The sequence below is a fragment of the Macaca fascicularis genome, chromosome 3 (genome assembly GCF_037993035.2).
Source record: "Macaca fascicularis isolate 582-1 chromosome 3, T2T-MFA8v1.1".
NCBI classification, from domain to species: domain Eukaryota; kingdom Metazoa; phylum Chordata; class Mammalia; order Primates; family Cercopithecidae; genus Macaca; species Macaca fascicularis.
Genome location: NC_088377.1, coordinates 122,784,943 through 122,812,723, shown reverse-complemented (window position 1 = coordinate 122,812,723; position 27,781 = coordinate 122,784,943). Strand labels below are relative to the sequence as shown.

The 27,781-nt window shown below is 37.6% G+C and overlaps 1 protein-coding gene and 1 long non-coding RNA gene across 17 annotated transcripts in view; both read left to right on the top strand.

Annotated features, from left to right (window-relative positions):
- The window catches only part of UMAD1 (UBAP1-MVB12-associated (UMA) domain containing 1), a 311,931-nt gene that overhangs the window by 21,286 nt on the left and 262,864 nt on the right, over window positions 1-27,781 (top strand). For all 16 annotated transcript variants that reach the window (XM_074035453.1, XM_074035454.1, XM_015447705.3 and 13 more), the window contains one exon: window positions 9,590-9,707. In XM_074035453.1, coding sequence (XP_073891554.1) covers window positions 9,626-9,707 — 82 coding nt within the window. In that variant the 5' untranslated portion in view covers window positions 9,590-9,625. The remainder of the gene's footprint in view (window positions 1-9,589; window positions 9,708-27,781) is intronic.
- LOC141409890 (uncharacterized) lies at window positions 24,265-27,611 on the top strand. Its single transcript, XR_012432639.1, has 3 exons — window positions 24,265-24,393; window positions 26,243-26,286; window positions 27,585-27,611. It is a non-coding gene; the product is annotated as an uncharacterized lncRNA (long non-coding RNA).

Genomic DNA, 27,781 nt, shown 5'->3' with positions numbered 1-27,781 from the left:
ACAGGCGTCGGGGACCCACTTGAGGAGGCAATCTGACCCTTAGCAGAGTTTGAACGCTGTGCTGGGAGATGTGCTGCTTTCTTCAGAGCTGGCAGTCAGGGAGGGATGTTTAAGTCTGGTGAAGCTGCATCCACAGCTGCCCCTTCCCCCCAGGTGCTCTGTCCCTAGGAGATGGGAGTTTTATCTATAAGCCCCTGACTGGGGCTGCTGCCTTTTTTTTTCAGAGATGCCCTGCACAGAGAGGAGGAATCTAGAGAGGCAGTCTGGCTACAGCGGCTTTGCTGAGCTGTGGAGGGCTGTGCCCAGTTGGAACTTTCCCGGCATCTTTGTTTACATCGTGAGGGCAAAACAGCCCACTCAAGCCTCAGTAATGGCAGATGCCCCTCCCCCCACCAAACTCCAGCATCGCAGGTCAGCTTCAGACTGCTATGCTAGCAGCGAGAATTTCAAGCCAGTGAATCTTAGCTTGCTGAGCTCCATGGGGGTGGGATCCACTGAGCTAAACCACTTGGCTCCCTGGCTTCAGGCCCCTTTCCAGGGAAGTGAATGGTTCTGTTTTGCTGGTGTTCCAGATGCCAGTGGGGTATGAAAAAAACCTCTGCAGCTAGCTCAGTGTCTGCCCAAATGGTGGCCCGTTTTGTGCCTGAAACCCAGGGCCCTGGCAGCGTAGGCACCAGGGGGAATCTCCTGGTCTGCGGGTTGCGAAGACTATGGGAAAAGTATAATATCTGGGCGAGAGTGCACTGTTCCTCATGGCACAGTCCCTCACTGCTTCCCTTGGCCAGGGGAGGGAGTTCCCTGACCCCTTGAGCCTCCTAGGTGAGGCGACGCCCCACCCTGTTTCTGCTCGCCCTCCTTTGGCTGCACCCACTGTCTAACCAGTCCCAATGAGATGAGGTGGGTTCCTCAGTTGGAAATTCAGAAATCTCCCGCCTTCTGTGTTGATCTCACTGGGAGCTGCAGATGGAGCTGTTCCTATTCCGTAACCCCTCTTCGTGTATTTTTAAAATGGTTAATGGTGAGTGTTAAAATGTTACGGTGTTTAGATTTCGTTGAATAAAGTTAAATGAAAGATATAATGATTTTGTTTCAACGTGTAAATATTTATAGTATGCTAGAAACTATGTCCTTTATAATTTTCAATGGAAAGTTTTAGATGTGAACTTAAAAAGTGCAAGAGGGTGCACAATTTTCTCAAAAAAATTCAGAGGTGTGTGAGTGTTTTGATTTTTGCCTGTAACCCAAACTAAAAAATAGATTTATTATAACCCAGCACAGGCACCCAAATGCAAAAGTTTATAAAACATTAGTTATAAAACATTAGTTATAAATTAGTTACCTTGTATGATGCTCTCAATCTTTTTGCCTTCTCTCCCTCTTCCCCTACTTTTTTTTTTTTTTTTCTTCCTATTTCATTCCATTAAAAAAAAAAAAAAAATCTGGTCTTGACCTGCTAAATTGTTTACTTCCCCTCAAGGGTTGCGACTTGCAGTTTGAAGAAAACACCTAAATCTAAGATACAGTTTTTTCTTTCTTTTTTTTTCTTTGTTTTTGTTTCATTTTTTAAAAGTCTGAGCATAAATAAGAGAGGTGGAAGTAAAATTTATGTTAATGCTTCAGTTTAATTAATTAGTTTCCAAGCTGTTCTGTGGAGCTGAAAAGTGACATCAGTTTAAACGTCTTCCCTTGCTTATCCTCTCAGGCGTCTGTACCTCTTCCCCATTACACCAATATCAAAAACCTACAAACTGAAAAACCTCGGTGGGATGGAAAAACGGGGAGAGTCTTTATGTAATCCTAATTAGTAGTCTGACTGATACTAAAGGATACATTTTAAAAGAGGATTAAATCTTGTCTCTACCATGAATCTAAAATCTGTTAAATACTGAACTTGTTAATTAAGGAGAGAACTAGTGAGATACTGCTGCTGGTTCAGAAGAGAACTCAAAGCATCATCACACATTGATAGGCAAATAAGGAATGTTAAATTTATAAATGGATGGAAAATTGGTTAGTATCCCTGGGGCGATAACTAATGCATTTTACCAGAAGCATTTTTATGGATAGGAATTATATGCATGACTATCAGTATTCTACAGTTGATCTCCTATTCCTACAGAGTTATAAAATAGCCTAGTCAAAACACGCAAAGGTGGGAATAACCTGAATGGGTGAGCTAGCCAGGAAATCTACTGAATTCTAAAGTCTTAAACAATTTTTCCTTCTACTGATTAGATTTAGGCTATTAATTCCTTACCTAGGTCTAAAACACTTTGCAACCTGAAGGCCAAGTCCAGTTTGTAGAGGATTTCTACCATCTACGCAGTATTTGTAAACATCGTGAATTTCTTGCTATTATTTAAAACCTAGATTTTTACATAATAGCTAAATTTCTAGTTTGTCTTGGAAAATCAGATTGAAATGGAATTTACTATTATTTTCTTCTCTTAAGATAAACTTCCCTACTTCCCTTTTCTTATTTATAGTATCATTTTTCCATATCATTTCTGTACATCCCTTCTTTTCTCATTCAAACTTCACTCATCTTAATCCAGTCCCGTTTCAGTACAACTGTCTAACTTGTTGACTCCAGGCTCTCCTCAGTCTCTCCAGCATGCTATTTTACATTTAATCTCTCTTAAATACTTTGCTCAAGACTCCAGACTGCCCAGTAATGTCCAATAAATCCTGTTTTGCCACTCTGAATATGCTGACACTTTCCTGACACTTCCACCCCTTCAATAATTTATTTCTTCCCTTCTTTTGCAGTCTTGATATCTGTTGCTTATCTACATGTTCCTTCCTCTAGTAAGGTTAATCTCTTTGCTTTCCTCTATACCCACTATGCTTTTTGCTCATGTTGATCCTTCCTACAGGAAAGGCCTTCCTTCTCTTCTTTGTTTATACATATCACATGAAGTTAAACTCCAGGCTACCTAGTCTGCGAAGCCTACCAGAGTTCTAATTCACATTGATCTTTCTGGAATGTTTTATGCTGTCTAGTGGTGTTTTAGGTAGTGTATCCTTATCACTCAAGATTAAAGCTACCAAAAGCATGGCCTACCTTCCTGTATACTATTTTGGTATCTCTGAGGAGAAATTAGTAAACTTGTCTAAATTTTTATATTTGCATAATCATGCGGTTCACTGTACAAAAGGAAGAAGATTAAACATTGTTCAGGATTTTAATTTTTCAGCACTGTGAAATTTACATATTTGTTGTATTTGGAAGAAAATGTGTGTGGGTTTTATGTATTTTTATATATACACACACACTTCATATACATGTATTTACATTATTCTGTCTATAGACAGTGGCTTTATCAATCACACAGGAATTTTAGTCTATTTGATATATTTACATTAACTAGTAGTCTGTTGAAATTCAAAGGAGGTAATCAAATTGAGAAAACCATGTTGCCTAATCCTTTTGTCATGGATAATATTACTTAAAAGGGAAGCCTTGGAGTAATAGGAGAAAAGAAATATATTCTTGGGCTCCCCTACCTCTATTCAGAACAATAGGATCTGCCCTGGTAAGCAATCAGGCAGGCCCTTTTCTACGCAGTCTGTGTGTAACATTAAAAGTCAATACACTGTCCTTTTATTTTTTAGTTTTGTGTGATGCATGGAGAAAAGAAGCATTTTGCTTTTTATATAAAGACCGTGCCTGTAACACAAAGTGGGTTAAGAGACTTGAGACAATTTTCCCAATAATTGTGAACTAAAACTTATATATGACATCTAATTGTGTTAATAATGAATTTATAAAGAACTTTATTGAGTGAGGTATGATCAGTAACACATATTGAAAGTATACAATTTGATCAGTTTTGATGTGTGCTTATACTGCTGAAACAATCATTACAGTGAAGATAATGAACGTATCCACCACTTCCGAGAGTTTCCTTCTACTCCTTTGTCATCTCTCCTTCCTTTGCTCCCTCTCTGTCCCTCCCCTCCCCAGGCAACCTCTGATCTGCTTTCTTTCACTGTACATTAGTTTGTATTTTTGAGAAGTGTATATAAATGGAATCATATAGTATGAATTTTATTTTGTTTGGCTGCTTTCCATCAGCTTTTTTTTTTTTTTTCAGATTGTTGCATGTTGTAGCATATATCACTATTTTGTTCCCCTTTTACTGCCGAATGGGATGCATATGGCAGTTTTTAAAAATCCATTTACCTGTTATTGGACATTTGGGTTGTTTCCATTTTTTGGTCATTACAGAAAAAGCTATTACGACATTTGTATACAAGTGTAGACATATGTTTTCACTTCCCGAAGGGCTAAGTTATAGGTTGGATATGTTTTTAAGAAACTGCCAAACTGTTGTCCAGAGTGGTTGTACTATATAACCCTTCTAGCACCAGGGTACAGGAGTTCCGGTTGCTCCATATCTTTGCCCTTTGCCAACACTTGGGATGGGGCAAGTGTTTTTTTTTTTTTTTTTTGTAGATAGGGTCTCAGAGCCCTGTCACCCAGGCTGGAGTGCAGTGGCATGTTCATGGCTCATTGCATCCTTGACATCCTGGTCTCAAGCAATCCTCCCATTTCAGTCTGCTGAGTAGCTGGGACTTCAGGCACATGCCACCACACCTGGCTGATTTTTGTATTTTTTGTAGAGATGGGGTTTTGCCATGTTGCCCAGACTGGTCACAAGCTCCTGGCCTCAAGTGATCTGCCCACCTCAGGCTCCCAAAGTGCTAGGATTACAGGTGTGAGCCCCTATACCCGGCCAGGGCAAGTCTTTTTAATTTTAAATATTTTAATAGGTATATAATGGTATGTCATTGAGATTCTAATTTACTTTTCCTTATTGACTAATGATATTGGTCATTTTCCATGTGGTGGTTTGCTGTTCATGTAGCTTCCTAGGTGAAGTGGCTGTTCATATTTTTTGTCCAGTTTTTATTGAGTTGTTTTTTCATTATTGAGTTTTAAGAGTTCTTTATATATCCTTTATATACATTATTTATCAAATATGTGATTTCCAGGAATTTTCTCCCATTTTGTGGTTTGGACAGGTGAATTAATTAATTAATTAATTAATTAATTTATTTATTTATTTTGAGATGAAGTTTCGCTCTTGTTGCCCAGGCTGGAGAGTAATGATGGGGTCTCAGCTCGCTGCAACCTCCGCCTCCCAAGTTCAAGTGATTCTCCTGCCTTTCAGCCTCCTGAGTAGCTGGGATTACAGGCATGCGCCACCACATCCGGCTAATTTTTGTATTATTAGTAGAGAGGGAGTTTCACCTTGTTGGCTAGGCCAGGTCTCTAACTCCTAACCTCAGGTGATCCACCCGCCTTGCCCCACAAAGCGATCCACCCGCCTTGCCCCGCAAAGTGCTGGGATTACAGGCGTCAGCCTGACAGGTGAATTCTTTATCCTCCACCTGTATAGAGGTAGTTCCAGGATCCCTGTGTTTGAGTATTAAGATACATTATGGGTTGGGTTCTAGCTCAGGCGAGTTGCCGCTAGTTAATAATGGATTTTTGAGAATAAAATTTGGTGTGTTTCCTGTTTATAAATGTAAAATTTGCTCATTGTAGACAATTTAAAAAATACTGAAAACTACAGAGAAGGAAATGAGACTGGAGTATGCTTGGGAACTCCAGGCAGAAGTCCAGCTGTCAAGGCCATGCATATCAGAAGCAAGAGTGCTTAGAGCTTACCACATACTAGGCTTGGGGCAGCAGGACTATACAGGTCCCCTCCACTTAAATTACACTTAATTCTGCTAAGGATTGCCTCAGAAATATGACGGGCTGAGGTAGCAGTTTGTTTTCTCTAAATGTAAGTTCAGTGCTATTCCTGCAGTTTTGGACCATTGTCTGGCCTATGCACTTAATACATGTTTATATTATAAAAGTATGAAGTAAATGAAGGTCTTCATAGATGTTATACAGTTAGTAAATGTCTTCACAGCACAGAGCTGAGCAAGGCTTCGGAAAGTAGAGATTGACAAAGACAGAAATGGAATTAATCAAATGTATTTGACTAACATTGAGAAATATGTTAAAGAAAGTCCAACACAGATATCCTAAGTGTTAAGTGTTCCTTGGCTGTGATGCTTTACTGATGAAAAGCATTCAGTTTTGATGCCAATAGGATTTGGTTTAAGATTATGCTCTACTCTACCAGCTGCGTAAACTTGGACCAGTACTTAACCTAGTTTTTTGCTTCGATTCTTTTTTGTTTGTTTGACACAGGGTTTGCTCTGTCGCCCAGGTTGCAGTGCAGTGGCTCACTTTCACCCTTCTGGACTCAAGCAGTCCTCCCACCTCAGCCTCACGATTAGCTGGGACCACAGGCACACACCACCACACCTGGCTAATGTGTGTGTGTGTGTGTGTGTGTGTGTGTGTGTTTTGTAGAGACAGGATTTCGTCATGCCCAGGCTGGTCTCAAATTCTTGGGCCCAAGCATTTTGCCTCCCTCAGCCTCCCAAAGTGCTGGGATTACAGGTCTGAGCCACTATGCCTGGTCCTACTTACTTCTTTTACTTATACAATGTGAATAATTGTGTATACCTGTGGGGCTATTGTAAGGATTATAGGAGATAGAGCATACAGTAGTCCTCCCTCTTATCTATGGTTTCGATTTTTACTGTTTCAGTTACTTATGGCAACTGAGTAAAAAAATAGATGAGTACAGTACAATTTTATATATATATATGTATATGTTTGAGATGGAGTCTCGCTCTGTTGCCCTGGCTGGAGTGAAGTGGCACAATCTCTGCTCACTGCAAGCTCTGCCTCCCAGGTTCACACCATTCTCCTGCCTCAGCCTCCCAAGTAACTGGGATTACAGGCACCCGCCACTACGCCCAGCTAATTTTTTATATTTTTAGTAGAGAAGGGATTTCACTGTGTTAGCCAAGATGGTCTCAATCTCTTGACCTTGTGATCCGCCCACCTTGGCCTCCCAAAGTGCTGGGATTACAGGTGTGAGCCACCATGTCCGGCCACAGTACAAGAAGATTTTAAGACAGGGAGTGAGAAGGGGACCATATTCACATAACTTTTATTACTATATATTGTTATAGCTCTATTTTATTATTAGTTATTGCTAATCTCTTACTGTGCCTAATTTATAAATTAAACTTTATCATAGGTTTGTACGTACAGTAAATTCTCGCTTAACATCATGGATGGGTTTTTAGAAACTGACTTTAAGTGAAACAACATATAAGGAAACCAGTTTTACAATAGGCTAATTGATATAAGCGAGAGTTCATTTCATATGGCATATTTCTGGTCATAAAAACATCACCAACTTCTAAATAAAGATAAAAACTTTTCTAATGTTAAATATTGAAATGAATGTTAGTGATACATACATTTAAGAAATATTAATAAAACAAGATAATTATTTACCCAATTATTCTAGTTAAGTGCTACAGCTGGCCAGAGGCTCTTCTGGCAGCTTAAGCCCTCAAGGCCTCAGGAGGAACCAGCTCTGGACAGGACACCACTCTGTTGCAGGGCACTCACATACCCACCCATACTCACTCAGAGAGGAACCATGTCGACATGCCAGTCCGCCCAGCGGACACAGCTTTGGGATGTGGGAGGAAACTGGAGTACTGGGGAGAAAGCCCACACAGACGTGGGGAGAATGGGCCAGCTCTACACATACATAGACAGTGGCCCCAGCTGGGAATCAAGTTTTTTTCCCTCATCAGTATTAAAATGAAGCAACATTATTTGGGGGACCTTTTGTATAGGAAAAAACATACTGTATATAGGGTTTAGTACTATCGTTGGTTTCAGGTGTCTACTTGGGGTCTTGGAACATGTCCCCCATGGATAAGCTGGGGGGCCTATTGTATACAGTATTTTACATTCCTGCTTACAAACCAATTCTTTTCTGATCTCATTTCTTCCTTGTGTGGGTTTCCCTTTATCTTATTCAGTTACTTTTTTCATTTGATTCCTTGTCTTTTCATCCTCTTCTTTTGCTTTTTCATCTAATCTTGTTTTTTTTACCAGTTTCATTAGAGGCCATCTCTCCTTGTTGTCTATAGAGAGTGCCAAACTATTTTCAAACTTTTCTTTTGTATCCATTACTATATCCAGTAAGCTCTTTCTTTAAGGATTTCAGAGGCTGTTCCTTTTCTCTTATTAGAATGTTTTCTTCTTCATATGGCTTGTGTTTTTCTTCTCCATTTTTAATTCCTTTTTTAAAGGTGAAATCTGCCAGATATGTTTTCTAGCAACAAATAGATATTTTCTAGCAACAAATAGTAACCTCACTTATGTTGGGGTTAATATCCTTCTCTGATCTATAGCTCAGGTCAGGCCAACCAGCACAAATCCTAGCATAATTCTCAGTTTCTAGAAGGTTTTCACTAAGATTAAATCTTTACCCTCCCTTCTTGATTTTCTGCTATGGGTGAAATGTATGAAAACTAAAACTTGGAGCACTTGCTGCCACCAGGATTATTCTTTGCTTTCTCTTCTATTTTTTTGGCTTGTAAGGAACTGTCCTCAGAATCCTATGTGTCCTTGAAAGTACCCTTCAGGTTTCTCCCCAGTTGTTTTCTAGAAATTGTTGGCCTACTTTAATATATAACAATGGGAATAGCAGGAAAAGAGGGTTGTGTGTGTGTGCTTGTATTTGTGTGCCTGTGAGCATGTGTGTATTGGGGATGGTCACAATAATCTCACCAACACAAGGATCTGCACTGATGGGAATTTAAAGTTGGCTGCAATTTTATAATGGGTACTGATATGGTTTGGTTCTGTGTCCCCACCCAAATCTTACTTTGAATTGTATTAATGCCCATGTGTCAAGGGCAGGACCAGGTGGAGATAATTGAATCATGGGAGCCGTTTCCCCCATGTTGTTCTCGTGATAGTGATGAGTTCTCATGAGATCTGATGGTTTTATAAGGGGCTTCCCCATTGGCTTGGCACTCATTCTCTCTCCTGTCATCCTGTGAAGAGGTGTCTTCCCCTGTGATTTTAAGTTTCCTGAGGCCTCCCCAGCCATGCGGAACTGTGAGTCAATTAAATCTCTTTTCTTTATAAATCACTCAGTCGAGGATATTTCTTCATAACAGTGTGAGAATGGACTAATAAAGGTACAGTGCTTGAGTGTCTAAATTAGACCATCAGTAGGGGATGTTTGAAATGTTTTCTTTTTTTCAGGTGGCCTTAGTTTTATGAGGCTTAAGGTAGTTACAGCATGACAAGAAACCTGGACAGTTTTTTTGTTTGTTTGTTTTTTGTTTTTTCTATTACCCAAACCAGTATCTGTTTTATGGTTAGCAAGATCCTTCCAGATTCTTGTGTTATCTGTTGATTTGAGTTTTGTATTTAGGAATTTCCTGGGCTATTTTCTGAATCTTCAGAAATTGAGAGAGGTTGTACTGTGATCTTCAACGGATACCGGAGTTTAAACTGGAAGATCATTTTCTAGCTTTGTCTGCTGACATCTAGAGAAGGTTCATGGTTTTACGTCTGTCCATAGAATTCCTAAAATTAACTTTTGTGATATATTTGTGCTTAATTTTTTGCTAAAAAGGGTAAGAGTTTTACAGTTGCATCCGAATGTGACATTGTGTAATGTTTCTATTTCAGGTAGCAGCAGCAGCAGCAGCAGGAGCAACAGCAGCAATGTTTCACTTCTTCAGAAAGCCTCCAGAATCTAAAAAGCCCTCAGTACCAGAGACAGAAGCAGATGGATTCGTCCTTTTAGGTGAGTCTTTTTATGAAACAAAATAATTAAATTATGTTTTCTTTAAAAAATTACTTGAAAATTATATGATTGATTTTAAATCATTTCTTATAATTTCAGAATTAATTTATGTGTTTAATTTTTAAAAAGTAAAATCTGTAAAGATAAAGGTCATCAATTACTTGGAATAGCGTCATCAAGAGAGATTTTTCTTACATGTTGGTTTGGCTGTGTACTCCAAATTAAATTTGTAAAATCACTTCTTTTTTCCCCTTCTTTTAACTGTGGAAAATCTAAAGTCTTCAAGAATCCTTGATGAATTCAAGTTCTGTCTTATAAATAGTACTAACCTTGTTTCATAAATTAGCATCTGAAATTAAATTAGGCATCTAATAAATATTTGCCGAATGAAGTAGACTTTAAAATCTAAGTATGTTGAATAGTGTTTCCTCTTTAAGACTATTTTCTATTATAAACTTAATACCTGCAAATTTTAAAGATTTTAGTGTCTTTAAAAAATATTTCTTACAATCAGATACAGTATTCTTCACCAGGGGAATTCTGAAAAGTAAAATTTCCTCCATGTCATGTCACATTTCTTCCTCTGAGGAAAAGTTTTGCACAACATCTTTGTATGCTCTTCCCAGAAATTCTCTTTCCAAAATGGTGTGGAATAGTCAAACCCAGCGTTTCCTTGTGGTTCTCATCCTCTTCCATGCTGGACCTCCTTCCACCAAATTCCTGCTCCTTCTCTGAGAAGATTTGCATCAACTCATAAGTCTTCACTCCCTGGAATGTTTCCCTGGGTCTCCCTTTCCAGATACTGGTTTCCTACCTCTTACTTGGCCCTGTCAGACTGACATCTGCTAGCATCAGCCAATGCTCTGTAGGCTTTCAGAAATAAGGAACGTTTCCCTTAGATTTAAGGGTAATCTCTGGGAGACCAGAATGGAGTTTTTCTCGTGGATAAACTTTACTATAGAATTTTCCATGGTTTCTACAGCCATGTTCTGGCAGGCCTGTTGTTTTTCAGAACCTGTCTTATATATCCAGGGACAGGGGCAGTAGCTGGGAATGTCAGAATTGTTTTCATCAGACCACATCCCTTATACCTGAGGTAAAACAGTGGGGCTTAGTCTTTGACCAGGGCTGATGATTTTTCTGGGTAGCCTTCTGACTGGGATAAGGTGGGGTACAGCGGACTTGATTGCTAATCTGACCCTTCCTTCTTAGTGTGTCAGGAATTTATGCCTTGGCTTCCAAGTCAGAACTGACTCTGTCAACCCGGATTTTAGTTCCTTGAAAGCTGCCAGTGTTACTTTTTTCACACTTCTTGAATTAGCCTCGTTGACAGAAAACTTCAGGGTTACATCAGGCCTCCTATGAAGTTCTGTTTTTCAGGAGTTTCATAATAAATTCTTCTCTCAGAAATTTTCCCAAAAAACTCTTGTTTTCCACTCTGTTGTATATTCCTGATTTTAAAATACCTCTGAAGTGTTAACACATATACAGGGAACTCTGCTTTTTTCTGTTGTTTTTATTATATATGTATTACATTTTTTAAAAACATTATTTTTAAAGAAAATAGAGATAGGTCTTGCCATGTTGCCTAGGCTGGTCTTGAACTCCTGGCCTCAAGCAGTCTTCCTGCCTCAGCCTCCCAAAGTGTTGGGATTACAGGCATGAGCCACCACATCCAGCCTCTTTTCTGTTGTCTTTATGATTAGAAATTGACATTATTCTTTTTGTTATCAAATAGCCACTTAAAGGATGTAAGTTGGGTGTGCTGGCATCTTTGAAAGCAAATACAATTCCTAATGCTGGACCTTAAACTTTTTATTCATCTTCTTCATCCCTACTTCTCTGCCACTTTGTAGGATTTCTTTTTTTTCTTTTTCTTTTTTTTTTTTTTTTTGAGACGGAGTCTCGCTCTGTCGCCCAGCCCAGGCTGGAGTGCAGTGGCGCGATCTCGGCTCACTGCAAGCTCCGCCTCCCGGGTTCACGCCATTCTCCTGCCTCAGCCTCCCGAGTAGCTGGGACTACAGGCGCCCACAACCGCACCCGGCTAATTTTTTGTGTTTTTAGTAGAGACGGGGTTTCACCGTGGTCTCGATCTCCTGACCTTGTGATCCGCCCGCCTCGGCCTCCCAAAGTGCTGGGATTACAGGCGTGAGCCACCGCGCAATTTTAACCACCACTGCAGTGGCTCCTGGTGCTGCTAAGATCTCCTCCAATTTCTGGTAGCATGTAGTCCTGTTGAGACGTTCCATTGCATGTCTTGTAGCTGCCTCAGTAGAAGCCCGGTTTCCAGGGCCTTCTGCCTCAGGGTATTATCTACTGTGGACCTCCTTTCCCTTTCCAGGAAAGACTAGTTTAAGAAGTAGTCGTTCTTTAACTGAGTCTCAGAAGGCACACAAACTTCCAAATTTCATATTTTAAGAAGGAATTTCCAGGACCTAATTACTCTAATATGCTCTCGGTACCAGCTGCTCCATCTGAGGGAGTTTTCCCAGGACCACCTTGGACTAGCATGATTGGTGTTGTACCCAGCACCATACGTCCAGCCGTTGGACAGCCATGGTGAAGAATCATTTCCGTCGTAGTTCCAGGATAGCAATTTAATTTGCAGTGCAGCTACTGCTGCACCTCATTCAAATGACCCAAAGAAGACAGGTCCCCCAGATGTTGGCTGATGCCTCTTTGCCCTTCATCTCCTCTGTCTGCTGACGCTTTTCTCTGTTTAGCCTCATTTCCCCCCAGGTGCAAAGCTCCACCCCTTAACCATTTTCATAAAAGTCCTCTGTACATAGTTTTCTGTGTATGTCATTACTCTCCTGAAGTTTTGATGGTATCAGTCAGCATCACCTCTCAGCTCTTACTTCCTCTGTCTTCTTTCTCTTTTCATCACTCATCCTCTTCTTCCACAGGAGCATCTCAGAGGCTCCACAGCTACTCCACAACTTACTTTCTACCTTTGGCAAGTTATTTACCCTTCCCAGTACCACTTAGCATATCTAGAAAATGAGCACGATATCAGTACCTACCCCACAAAGTTATTGAGGGGATTAAATGAGTTAATGTGTGTAAAATGCTTAGAACAACCCTGTGAGTGAGGTAGTACTATTATATCACCATACACAGGCTAGGATTTCATGTTTCCCAGTTTCTCCAGCTAGTATGTAGCAAATCTGGAATTAGCCCAGGCAATCTGACTTCAGAGCCTATCCTCTAAACCACTAAATTATCCATCTTTTTGTAAAAAAATGTTATATCATCAGTTTTAATTCTAAGACATTATTGACATCCTAACCTCTTTGTTTTTTTAAAAAATTGTATTCCCTACAATTGAAAAGAGAAAGTACTGTTTTTTATTTGTTTTAATAAAAGAAGGTTGGTTGTTGTATTACTGTTCATAAAGTTTGGCTTTTATTTTGGCTAACCCAAACTTTTTACTATCTAATAGTTTAAATATTTTTAAAATATTTTAAAATATTTCAGAAAATTCCTTAATGAAGTTGAAATCAGAAGATGGTATATATGGTTTAATTAGTGAAAATATCCTTCAGTGGTGAATAACTTAGCTGAATTGACAGATAAAGATCCTGACAGATTATTAGGAATGTAGTTAATTGTCTTTAAAGTTATAGTTAATTATCTGGTAAACTCTTTTTTAAAAAATTGATTTGCTCTGCTAGGTTGCTCTTTTTATCATTTAATTCTATACTGATATACATAATATCTTCTTTAGTCTCAGAGCATACTGTATAAAAATATTCTGGAAAAAGTCAAGTAGGTCACATGGTAAATAGAAAATTCTTTTAATGCTTTTATTAACATGGACACATACTTGCACACATCTATTTTGTTTTAAATTTTTTATTTTTAGTCATTATGGGTAGATAATAGTTGTATATATTTACAGGGTACATGTGATGGTTTGATGCAGGCATATAATGTGTAGTGATCAAATCAGGGTAATTGGGATATCCATCACTTCAAGCAATTATTTCTTTGTGCTAGCAACATTCCGTTTCCACTCTTTTAGTTATTTAAAAATATACAATAAATTATTGTTAACTATAATCACCCTATTGTGCTACCAAATACTAGATCTTATTCCTTCTATCTAACTGTATTTTTGTACCCACTATCCATCCCCATTTTATTTCCCTCTTCTTGCTACCCTTCCTAATCTCTGGTAACCATCATTCTATTTTCTATCTCTATGAGTACAATTAAAAAAAAACTAAGCTCCCACATATGAGTGAGAACATGTGAAATTATCTTTTTGTGCCTTGTTTATTTCACTCAACATGATCTCCTCTAGTACCATCTATGTTGTTGCAAAGGATAGGATTTAATTCTTTTCTTTATGGCTAAATAGTATTCCATTGTGTATATGTACCACATTTTCTTTATCCATTCATCTGTTGATACGGACACTTAGGTTGATTCTAAAACTTGGCTATTGTGAATAGTACTGCAATAAACATGGGAATGTAGACATCTCTTTGATATGCTGATTTCTTCTTTTGGGTATGTACCCAGCAATAGAATTGCTGGATCATATAGTAGTTCTGTTTTTAGTTCTTTGAGGAATCTTCATAATGTTCTTCATAGTGGCTGTACTAATTTACATTCCTGCCACCAGGGTATGCGGTCCCTTTTCTACACATGGTTGCCAGCATTTGTTATTGCTTATCTTTGGATAAAAGTCATTTTAACTGGGTTGAGATATCTCATTTTGATTTTGATGTGCATTTCTCTGATGATCAATAATATTGAACATTTTTTTCATATACCTATTGGTCATTTTGTATGACTTGAGAAATATCTATTCAGATATATATGTAAATATATATATTTATATATTATTTAATAGTATTTAATTTTAACTAATAAATATATATTTATATATATTTAATTTATTAATATATATGTATATATTTTTAAGAGATAGTATCTCGCTATGTTACCCAGGCTACTTTCGAACTCTTAGGCTCAAGCCATCTTCCTGGCTCAGCCTCCCAAAGTGCTGGGAGTACAGGCGTGAGCTGCTATGCCTGGCCTGCCCATTTTAAAATTGGATTATTTTATTTTTTCCTATTGAGTTGTTTGAGTTCCTTATATATACTGATTATTAATCCATTGTCAGATGAGTAGTTTGCAAATATTTTCTGCCATTTTATGGGTTGTCTCTTCACTGTTGATTGTTTCCTTTGTTGTGCAGAAGCCTTTGTAATCCCATTTGTCCATTTTTGATTTGGTTGCCTGTGCTTGTGGGGTACTACTCAAGAAATCTTTGTTCAGATTACTGTCCTGTAGCGTTTGCCCAATGCTTTCTTCTAGTAGTTTCGTGTCTTAGATTTAAGTATTTTATCCATTTTGATTTGATTTTTGTATGTGGCAAGAGATAGGGGTCTAGTTTCATTCTTCTGCATATAGATATCCAGTTTTCCCAGCACCACTGATTCAAGAGACTTCCTTTTCCCAATGTACGTCCTTGGCACCTTTGCTGAAAATGAGTTCATTGTAAATGTGTGAATTTATTCCTGGGTTCTGTATTTGGTTCCATCGGTCCATGTGTCTGTTTTTATGCCGTTATTGTGCTATTTTAGTTACTATACCTTTTTAGTATAATTTGAAGTCAGGTAGTGTGATTCCTCTAATTTTGTTGTTTTTGCTCAGAACGGTTTTGACTTTTCTGGGTCTTTTGTGGTTCTGTATAAATGTTAGGATTGTTTTTTATATTTCTGTGAAGAATGTCCTTGGTATTTAGATAGTGATTGCATTGAATCTGTAGATTGTTTTGGGTAGTATGGACATTTTAGCAATACCAATTCTTCCAATCCATAAACATGGAGTATCTTTCCATTTTGTGTGTGTGTGTGTGTGTTCTCTTTGGTTTTTTCATCAGTATTTTATAATTTTTATTTTAGAGATCTTTCACTTTGGTTAAATTTATTCCTAAGTATTTTATTTTACTGGTAGCTTTATAAATGGGATGACTTTCTTGGTTTCTTTTTCAAATTGTTTGCTGTTGGTGTATAAAAATGCTATTGATTTTTGTATGTGATTTTTGTATCCTGTAACCTTACTGAATTTATTTATTAGTTCTGATAGTTTTTTAGTTGCATACACATATGTTGTGGTCAGCATATATCCACATAACTTTTTTTGTGGCATCGTGTGCAATAGGTACATTACAGAAAAATAAATATATTTTGTTGGTTTGTGTGTTTCTTGATGTCTGAATGATACAACTAAGTAAAGACTTATAAACATGATTATATTTGTAGCAACAACTTTTTATCAATATGGACGCTACAGAATTTGTTAGATTATCTCCTTATGTGGCCCTTATAACCCGTTTCTAGAAAGATCAGAGCAAATTATGTTGTTTAAGCTATAAATTATCTATTTTTTTTCCACTTGATAATACCTTTTCCCCTAGGCAAGCATTTCTGCTTAACACAAATAGGTTTTAGGTCACAATTATTAGATGGCATTGCAGAGTTGATGGAATCAACACATCATGACTTGAAATTCAGGTCTGGGCAGAGTCTAGACACTTGTTTTGGCAATAGGAATATCTGGGCTGTTCATATACAGTTAGCTCACATTTGGACGGAAAACCTTTCTCCCCATTAAGATTTCCAAAGCTTTTAGCCTTTGTAAAATGTTGAGTGTGCTGAATAAGAATAAGGGAAAAAAATTCTTGTAGAAAAACATCCTTTCCCTTGTAACCAGTTCCTATTCACGTAAGAAGGTAATAGCTATTCCTTCATTCAGTAATGAAGTTGAAGTAATCCTCCAGGGTACTCATTTTACACAAAAACAAATTGCAGTTTTCATTTGCATCACTGGGTGGCGATTTTTCATAGTCTTATACTACTGTTTAAAAATCCTACAAGCATGGCACTATTTGTAATTACCAGGGTTTTCTTCTGTTATGACATGTTTAATTGTACTTTTAAGACATTATCTTTAAATTGATTACAAATTTACTACTGTAGTAGCAAGCTCATAGTTATTTTAAGTAAGGAAAAGGGGTATTGCATAAATGTTAGGATATAATTGCTTCCAAAACTAAGACAAAAGCATGAATTAGCTTATTATGTTATAGCAAAAACAAGGAAAAATAACAAAAAATAATAGGATATAAATGAAAAGGAACAATTTAGATATTGTTGTTGGTTCACTAATATTGTTGACCAAATATTAAATTAACTTTGAAACAGGCAGAATGAAATTGGGCAAACACTGTCATAGAGATTAAAGGAATTGGGTTACAGTACAACTGAAATGCATCATGGTTTTCAGAATATGCAGGTGCTTCTTAAAGTAGGGCATAAGAACTTCTAGTTTCCATTAAGCTAATTATTTTGTAACACTCGCTGAATGTAGAACCAGAATTTAATAATTCACAGCAGCTTGGATTTCACCTTTTAAAATACTTTAAAGATATTTATGTAATTTAGTCTCACCTTCTGTTCTCCAGTCTAAATGATCAATCAGATTTTGAAAAGAAGTGAGTTATTTTTAAGATTATCTCCTCCTGAATTCCTCATTCTGGGAATCAAACCACATGTACATACTTCAGTTAAACTATCACATTTTTATATAGAACTTTTAAAGGTAGTCTCTTCATCGCTGTGTTGTTTCCTTTATTTAAAAGTCGAAATTTAGCTGTGTACATAAACATTTCCATTCTAAGGAATGAGGGACAGTAAGTCACTTTGATTCTGTCTAGGGTCAAAGGCTTTAATTAAAACAGTGACAAAAACTAAACCAGTTTTCAACATGTGCTTCCTATTTTTATTCCCTGTTCTTATAAAAATGTATACCAGATCTTTAAAAAATTAGAGTGTTCATGGATTAAAAAGCAACTTACCCTATCACTGTCTCCTTACCCATGTATCAGGATATCCAGAAAAACTCAATTTACATTTAATTTACTTAGCAATTTTTGTGTTTTTACTTTTGACCTTTAAATTGTAAAGCAAGTATGCCAGGATGTTTCAACTAACTCATTATGTAGATGCTTGTTTTTCTATTAAGAAATGTGGCGTTCTGTGTCTAATGGATAGAATTAACAGTATTTTCATTCACTGTTACTTGATTCTGGTTTACCTGTTAATCTAGCAGTGTTTCAGTTTCAGTTTTACGGAGGTGAAAAAGTTAGGTTACGCCGTCCCCATGTGGGGTGCACCACCCTTCCTTAACTCTTTGAATGTACAGTGAAAGGCAATTGCATGAAGGAATAGCAAAGGTGCCAGCTCTACTGAGAGGCAGAACTGAGCCTTCTGTTTGGCACGATTAATTGTGGGAAAGTCATTCATTTTTTTCTGGGGCTCAGTGGACTTAGTTGACTCAAATGTAAATTAGGGATCTATCTCTCTAACTCTGTGATTCTAACCCTCCTGTGCATTAGGGGATACTTAGAGAAAAATACTGGTGCTGGGACCCATTGCTAGATTCTGATTAAATGGTCCTGGGATTAGCCCCAGGTATTGATTTTTTTCCCCCCAGAGTTCTCCAGATGATTCTAGAATTCATGCAAGGCTGAGAAGCACTATAGTTCACTCTAATAATTGTACATAATCCAATAATACGTTAAGATACTTTGAAAAAGACTTCATAAAACAAAGTTACAGTTTCTTTTTTAGTTGAGCCATAGACAAACAAAAAGCAAATAAAACCACAGAATTTCTGGGTAATTACATTTCCTTCAAGATATTAAATCATTAAATAGAAAAAGAGCATAAAGCTTCATACATAATCCTATGAAATGAAATTTGTTTTGTTTTGTTTTGTTTTTTTAAGACAGACTTTTTGTTCTTGTTGCCCAGGCTGGAGTGCAATGGCGCTGTCTCTGCTCACTGCAACCTCTGCTTCCTGGGTTCAAGTGATTCTCCTGCCTCAGCCTCCCAAGTAGCTGGGATTACAGGCACCCGCCACCACGCCTGGCTAATTTTTGTGTTTTGAGTAGAGACGGGGTTTCACCACGTTGGCCAGGCCAGTCTCAAGCTCCTGACCTCAGGTGATCTGCCTGCCTCGGCCTCCCAAAGTGCTGGGATTATAGGCATGAGCCACTGCTTCCAGCCGAAATTCATTTTCTATGAGTAATATACAGTTTTCCCTTGGTATCTGTGGGAAATTGGTTCAGGACTCCCGCTCATAACAAAATCCATGGACGCTCAAGCCTCTGATATAAAAGAGCATGGTTTTTGCAAATGACCTACATACATCCTCCCATATACTTTAAATCATCCCTAGATTACTTAAAACACCTAATACAATGTAAATGCTATGTAAACAGTTGTTTTACTGTATTGTTTGAGGAATAGTGACAAGAAAAGTTTAGTACAGATGCAATTTTTTTTTTTTTTTTTTGAGACAGTGTCTCACTCCGTCACCCAGGCTGGAGTGCAGTGGCACGATCTTGGCTCACTGCAACCTCTGCCTCCCACCTTCAAGCGATTCTCATGCCTTAGACTCCCAAGTAGCTGGGATTACAGGCGTGTGCCACCATTCCCGGCTAATTTTTTTTTTTTTTTTGTATTTTTAGTAGAGATGGGGTTTCACCATGTTGGCCAGGCTGGTCTTGAACTCCTGGCCTCAAGTGATCCACCCTGCTTAGCCTCCCAAAGTGTTGGGAATACTGGCCTGAGCCACCGCGCTTGGCAACCACAAGCAATTTTTTTTTTCCTGAATATGTTTGATCTACTGTTGGTTGAATCCACCCATGAGGAACTCATGGATACAGAGGGTGACCATTTTTGAAACCTTAGATGTTTTTTGAAAAATCAGTGGAACAACTGGGAAGCGTTTTATTAAATTAATTATACAATGTGAATTCCAGGTGATCTATGACTCTGTCTGTCTTTAGCCATAGTACAACTATGAATTTATGTGAAAGTATTTGACAGTTTAACACCTGTAAACTTTTCAAACCAACATCTGAGGTACTTTTTAAAAATCAGACTAAAGCATTCAAGCAGCCATATTTTAATACAGCTATTTGGGGGAAGTTGACTGTTTTACTGTGGTACTATTTCCTTGAAGGGTGCTGATTCCGTACAATATCTGTAGGGAAAACATTTTAAGTATGCACACCATATTATGTAAATGGAATTTCTCCTACTGTTTCCTTACAGGCTTTACTAATGCTATAACTTCACATCTTGTCAGATTTAACTCGAAAATTATGATGAGTGGCTTTCATATTTACTTAAAGTTTATTATTTCATTATATTGAGGATATAAATAATGAGGATGAGACTGTAAGTAAAATGTACAGTATGAATATTCTACCTTGTATGAATAATTCATATAGGGTTGGAAGACCTGAATGTCTTTCTGGTAATCTTACTACTACAATATTCTTTTATACTTAAGTAATTATCATATTGAACATCTGTTTTTTTATTCATTGTGTGTAACCAATGCATGTTATGAAGGGAAGAATTATTATTGGACTTACACATTAATCTTTTTTTTGTTTGTTTTTGAGACAGAGTCTTGCTCTGTCTCAAGGCTGGAGTGTAGTGGCGCCATCTCAGCTCACTGCAACCTCCGCCTCCCGTGTTCAAGCAATTCTCCTACCTCAGCCTTCCGAGTAGCTGGGACTACAGGTTCCCGCCACCACGCCCAGCTAAGTTTTGTATTTTTAGTAGAGACAGGGTTTCACCATGTTGACCAGGATGGTCTCCATATCCTGACTTCATGATCCGCCCGCCTCAGGCTCCCAAAGTGCTGGGATTACAGGTGTGAGCCACCATGCCCGGCCACATGAATCTTTATAAATGTGAATTTCTAAAAAATTTAAGTGTTGGCCCACTTGGTTTCTCAAGTTGCCTACCTGACCCTCTTTCAAGTTGTACTTTTCTTCTTTTCTTTCCTTTCCTTACTGTTTTAAAGCTTTTTAATAAACTTTCACTCCTGCTCTGAAAAAAAAAATTGTTTTCTTCTTTCGTTATATCATGATAGAATTACGGTCTTACCTTGGAAGAACAGTATCTCATAAAATAAGTAAGAAGAATGTGGTAAATTAGTGTGATATCTTTTTTTGATTGTAGTAATAGGTAAGTGAACATTCTGGAGCACTTTCTCTGTCCCAGTTGCTCTGCTGCTTGGTAGGGATGCTCCAGATTTCTGGGCCTCACCCACACCTAGTGAAACAGAATCTTCGGAGCTATAGCCAGAGAATCAGCGTTTTAAACAAGCAATGCATTTAGTATAACTACTTGGGAGGAGTTGACTGTTTTACTCTACAGTATTTTTATGTATACTGATGTCTGAGAATTGCTGGAATAATTATTTTTATACGGTATTGGTAGAGGAGCAAAACCATTCTAGGTGGTGGGGCGGATTGTGTAAAGTTATATAGCTTCAGAAGAATCTGATACATAGGCAGGTCTAGTATTCTTGGCTGAATAGAGAGGGTGTATCAGGGCCACTATTGGGAAGTGTGTCCAGAAACATGGTTTGTGGGCCTTGTGTGGTCTTCTCAAATGTTCAAATGTTATCCCATTGGCAGTGAGGAACTATCAGACCATTTTAAAGCAGTAAAGTTATGCGTTTTGTTTTTTTGTATTTTTTTATCAGAAATTTATTGACAGTTTTTTAAAAATGGAGGTAATTTTTATAGTTTCATCAAGATTGAGAATTCTCTTTTAATGAAAAAACTAATTGCAGCATCATGTCCTGAATGCATCACTGAGAAAGCATGCACATATACTCATACCAGGTTGACAGAGTAAGTCAGAGAAACAACAACAACAACAACAAATTAATAAACTTTCCAGAACCATCATGCTGCAAGTTATTTTTCTGAACACCTGAGAATTTAACCTTTTAAATCTTCTTTAGCTTCATTGTGATATGGGGCAGACACCACTAGTCCCTCAATATCTGTTTCCCCCATTATCTTGCCATGTGACCATTTTCCAGTTAGGTGTGAACATTATGATGAAGTCTCTGGCCAATGGAATGTAAGAAGAAATGTTGTGTTGCAGATTCTAGGGAATCTTTTAAAAACACACTGCTGTGTACCTTCCTTACTCCTCTCCCCTGCCCCCACTGCCCTTATCCTGGAATGTGGATATGATGATTATGTAGAATTTTAGCCACCATCTAAGATCATGAGAACTAGGGTACGTTGTGAGGATAGCTGAAGAGAAGTCAAAGAGTTGTGAAGTTGCCATACCAGTCCTTTGGACTTTCCTTTGAACTTCCTTTATGTGAGACACAAAGTTCTGTTCTGTTTGAGCAACTATTTTATTATGTCATTTGCAGATGAACCAAGCCCTAAGTAATACAGGTAGTGAACTGGAAATAATAGTATTTGGATTCTATTTAAGTTCTGTCATTTACTTGCTGTGTGATTTTGAGCAGGCTACTTACCATTTCAGCCTCTTTCTCCTTTTGTGTGAAATGTTAATGATATCATGATGTCTTCATTACATTGTTGGAGGAGATGAAGCAAAAAGAAACTGTACACAGATCTGCACTGACAAAAGGGAGTACAAAGAAGTTTTAATTCTCTTGCTGACCCTGAGCAGTTCAGTGAAATGCTTGGGAGAATGATTCTGAGGTAGCATTTAGTTTAGCTGGAAAGAATTTGGGGATCACTAATGATGTATGTTGTAGGCAAAGGAATGGTGTGCACCCTGCCAGGGCCACATATAGGCCTTCCCTCATCTCAGACTGGAAGGCCAATCTATGCTTATATGATCAGTCCACCAGAAGGTCTATTCACGCCCACTAAAAGCTGAAGTGTTTAAAGTGTGCATTAACTAGCACAACATTATTAAGGAGAATTGCTGCCAAACTCTGGTTATCAGTTAAATTTGAAAAGGATTCACTTCCTACAACTGTTATTTCCATAAAAAATGATACATACTTTTATGACTATACATACACACATATTTTTCATAAGTATTAAATACATGATATTCAGGGTTTACACTGTAGTGTTACTGACTTAAAGGAGTAATTGCTCTGAAAATTTTAAGCATTCTAAGTCAAAAAACTAAGCTGTAAACTTATGGAATGGCTTATTTTTATTTCTGGCATCCATCATTTCCTGATGCATCAGCTGAAAATATGCTTGGCAGCACCAAAGGAAAACTGTAACCCCTAAGATTGTTTGTTGATGGATGGCTTGAAGAAGTTGATAACTGAGATAAGCAGCCATTGTCCCTGTTGCTGTTGCTATGTTAGGGCTTCTTAACCCATGATGAGTTTGGAGGGCTGCATGGAGTGGTCTGGAAACTTCTGACACTACATGTAAAATTTTAGGTTTGTATTTTTGGGGGGAGAACATTCCCTGCATTACATCAGATTCTCAAAGATCTGTAACCCCCAAAATATTAAGAATTACTTTTCTAGATGTTGCATTGGTTGACTAGCTACTTGGGCTGTGATATCTTAGGATATTTTTATCTTAATGGTAAAGGTGGGAGAGTTGTTGTCAGGTGGGACATATCTCATTAGGTACTTTTACTAGTTTGGCTTCAGAAACTAGAATGACTGAACAACTACATAAAAATTAGAGAATGAAAATAGGCAAATGATAATGGAGATGTACAGATCCTAAACTGTGATTGGAGAACCTTTTTACTTGTTATCTTAAAAAGGAAAACTTACTTATAATTAGTAGTGATTATTTGCTCATGGTTTGCCTTTTCACTGATTATTCTAATCCAAGGTGTTTTTCCGCTCCCTTGCCCTCAGCCCAGTGTTTCCTTGTGCAGAGTGCCCAGCCTGTTTCATTTTGTCTGTGTCCTGTTCAGTGTAAAGAGCTCAGAAGAAATCTGTCTCAAGGCTTTCTCAGTTTCTAGATAGCTCTCTTTTTGATCTCATGTTGTGAATCTTCTACATTTATTTGCTTCTTAATCACATGGTATTTTGTAGCAGCTCCTATATTATTGTTTTGTAATGTTATTTACGCCCTTATTTTTGTATGTCTTGCCAATTGTGTTGTAACCTCCTAAAGGACATCTAACCCGCTGCGTATTTTACAAAACCGTAAGCACATGACTTTCAAAAAGCTGATCCTCAGTCCATATATTGTTAACAGGTTTTGTAATGACTTGTAAATCATTTAATATTTGGTTAGAAAGCTTGGTAATAACTTCTATTCAGGTATTTTCTCCAATGAAAATAACTCTTAAACTTATCTATTTCTTGGATTTAAATTATGCTTATTTTATTTAGTTATATAAATGCAAATTAGTAAGCATTCAGAGTAAGCCTGCCTTACTCTGGGGAAGAGGGGCTTCCTTTACTTCCCTGCCTCTGCTTGACTGTGCATTTTAGGAGAGTCAACCTTATTCCGAGCCCCAGAAAGTCAGTGCTCATTTGCCTAAGCCAGTCATGGTGGTCTAATTCACCTTGCCGGTGACTGGCTTAGGAATGGGCACCCATCACATTTCTGACCAGACATGAAGGAAGATCAACCGAGGGACTCATGGACAGATACAGACAGAAGAGCCAGCCACCTCTTCCCGTGGCAGTTATTTGATCTGGGTGAAATGCCTGATGATGTTTTATCTATCATTGCCGTCTTTGCTTAGGAGAGCTACCTTGAGACAGAGGTAACACGTTGAAATGGCAGAGTAAAATGAGGAAGCAACCATGATGACATTGTTGAACTGACGGATTAACTAACTTGGGAGCTGTTTACCTCTGGACTTTTTAGGTCAGTTAATAAATTCTCCCATTAAAGTTTAAGCCACTTTTTAGCTAGGTTTATGTGACTTGCAGCTGAAAATGTCTGCAGTGATGTTTGACAGATGTGCTTGTAATGCTATCTCCCTGGATGATCTTTTCTTGGTAGAGCCCCTGTTAGTTTTTCATGCCCAAACTTCATGGAAATGTATTTATATGTATATCTCAGGAAAGCTCTTCAGTCTGTGTCTATATAGAAAACATTTACGGCCGGGCGCGGTGGCTCACGCCTGTAATCCCAGCACTTTGGGAGGCCGAGGCGGGCGGATCACAAGGTCAGGAGATCGAGACCACGGTGAAACCCCGTCTCTACTAAAAATTACAAAAAAATTAGCCGGGCGCGGTTGTGGGCGCCTGTAGTCCCAGCTACTCGGGAGGCTGAGGCAGGAGAATGGCGTGAACCCGGGAGGCGGAGCTTGCAGTGAGCCGAGATCGCGCCACTGCACTCCAGCCTGGGCTGGGCGACAGAGCGAGACTCCGTCTCAAAAAAAAAAAAAAAAAAAAAAAAAAAAGAAAACATTTATATTTATGTCTTTGTAAACTCAAACGATTGGAAATAGTCTGGAGTTCAATTTTAAATGAAATTAATAGATTGTCAGAGTCATAAGGAAACGTTTTGAATGGTATACCCACTGTCATCAGAAATGTTGTGCATTTTGGATACTGCTGGGACCAAGGGAGACCCTATTACTGCTACAGAGCAGCTAGTGATTAACAACGATACTAATTGGTGATCAGGAAACAAGTTTAACATGCTCACATAATAGTTTGCTACTTATATGTAGGCGTTTCTACTGTGTTTTAGTTATGTTTTAAGAAATTGGTTGAGGGTTTTAGATGATGTATTCCACATTGTAATTTTTCCCATCTAAAGTGATGGGAGATGGGCTTGCCATTATATTTTCCCACCCATTTGATTTTCAGGAACGTATTACTGATATTAGGCAGGGATTCCTTTACTAATCTGGACCAGCTATGTTATTAAGTCAGCAATTCTGCTAATGATAATATAGTCTTTAACTAGCAACTCACCTGTATCCCTCACATATTTTAAGTGTTACATATTTGGAAATGTATTTCCAAAATGCTGAAGGCAATGAATGAAACCATAATTCTTTTTTAAGCATGGAAGTTCAGGAGAAAAATTGAAGTGTATATGTTTCCTTTTACCATCCCAAATTTCTAGTTCCAAAATCACTTTATAAAGTTTAAAACCAAGTATATATTATGTTTTTTACTGGAGTTGAACATTAATCATGCCCAGTATGTCAGATGTTAAAGAAGAGTTTTAAAGGTGATGAAAAATATTGTATTAATCTTATTTTTAAATGTTTACTTTTTATTATAAATTGAGCAGCAGTTTTTTAATATTTTGCAATTATAATGCAGGGGTGATGCAGCACATAAGTTTTAGAGCTAAAAGGATATCTTAAGGATAATTCTAAACAGCCACATATGTAAATATTTCTATTTCATAGTTATATATTCAGAATACTTTAATATATGTAAACTCTTTTGTTTTTGCTAAGGAGATAAAGGAAGGTAAATATAGTATTGAGCTACCTTATATGAAATGCCAAATTATGGTATGAACCAATTACAGTGAAAGCATTCCCTTCACATTATATATGCTTTTCTAGCCTAGGCATCTTTTTATTGCTAAAGTTGGGTTAAATTTTCACCACAGAAATTCAATTATGATTTATACCTGTTATGAAAATATGTGAATACATCCAAATATATTTTAATGTTCTCGGTCCAGATATATTTAAATGTTTTTTATCCCCTAAAGGAGTGCACTTTCTTTCTGCTCCTTCTAGGTCTCCAAGGTTACAGGATCTTGAAGCATGTAGAGCTCAGCATGGTATAAACCCGTATTTCTCAATATGTGCTCCATGTGACCCTTCCTGGAACTGGGCAGAGGTGTTATGCTGCCAACATTGAATAATGGTGGTCTTTTCACAGTTTGTAGGGGAAAAAAACTGATGGAATTTCAGGTTTTTCATTCCAAATTTTTCCTTAAATTCTAGAAAGAGCCACCATTAATTTTCAAGCAAGTATTAGGCAGATAAAATGTATGAATAAGGAAAAAACAGTTATTCAAGGGAAAAAACTTGTAAGCAACTGATAATATCTACTTTTATAACTGTTTTGTTCTTTAGATATTTGTAGTCGTAATCATGATTTTATATTCAATTAAAATAAACTGAACATTCATAGCAATTTAAACTTGCAGAATTTCATCTAAAATGATAGTTTGTATGATAGAATTTAAAATACCAATATTTAACATTGTCCTGCAAACAGCATTTTGACTTCAAGCCCTGCATGACATTCACTATATGAAGAGATTACATTTCGAAGGAGAAGATGTGAACTCTGCGGCTTATTTTCTTTCTCATCTTACGCATTTCAGATGATTTTGCTGGGGCATAGATTCTCTATCCAGTGAATGAGGAAGTAAATTGGATTTTTATCTCTAAAGTTTTCTTAGAAAGAGCTTTACATTTTAGTGACACTTTTTTGTTCTATGTATTTAAAGAGACTGACAAATCCCTAATTTATTCTAATCTCTATTGAATAATAATTTGATGGTATTGAAATGTTTTCTGATACATTGAGTTCTTTCTCAGGAGCGTAAAAGGTGGTTCACCAGCTGCCAAACAAAAGTCATGAAGATTTTTTAGTTAAAATTTTATCTGGCTAGTAGCTCAGTTTAGCCTTGACTAATCTTTTATTAAAATACTCATGCAAATATAGAAGGAAAAATTTTGTAACTGTTCCAAAAGTTAGGAGTGACAGTTTAATGCTAGAATCTGGGGTGAAGTTAGACTGAGAAAAAACTAAGCTTCTACACATAGTACAGTATGTTGATAACTGTAGTTATCAACAGCTATTCCTTTTTACCCCGGGGTTCTATTCTGTAAATGAAGCCGAGTACTTCGCCCCCTTTTTCTCCACTCTCGCACACATATCACCGTCTTTCCTTATTCTGGAAAGCAGCTAGTTAGCAGGTACAGAAGGGACTGGTGGTGGTGGAGGGTGATGGGGAGGTATAGTCTAGTCCTCACCAGGAAAATAATGTGGGCAGGAATAGAGACAAAAATTGGTGCTGCTAGTAGTCATGAGGAGAATTATAACTTTTTTCTTGTACTCCCGCAGACCACGTGGTAGAAATAAGAGGAAAAAGACATTCCAAGAGAGAAGAATGACACTGAATGAAAGCCCAGAGAAAATAGGCAAATTGATTGAATGCTATGTGCACCCACCTGCCTCTAAGCCGGTGGAGATTTATATTCATACAGTCTTTCTGGAAGACAAATTGTCAATATGTATCAGAAGCTTTAACAAGGTAGATT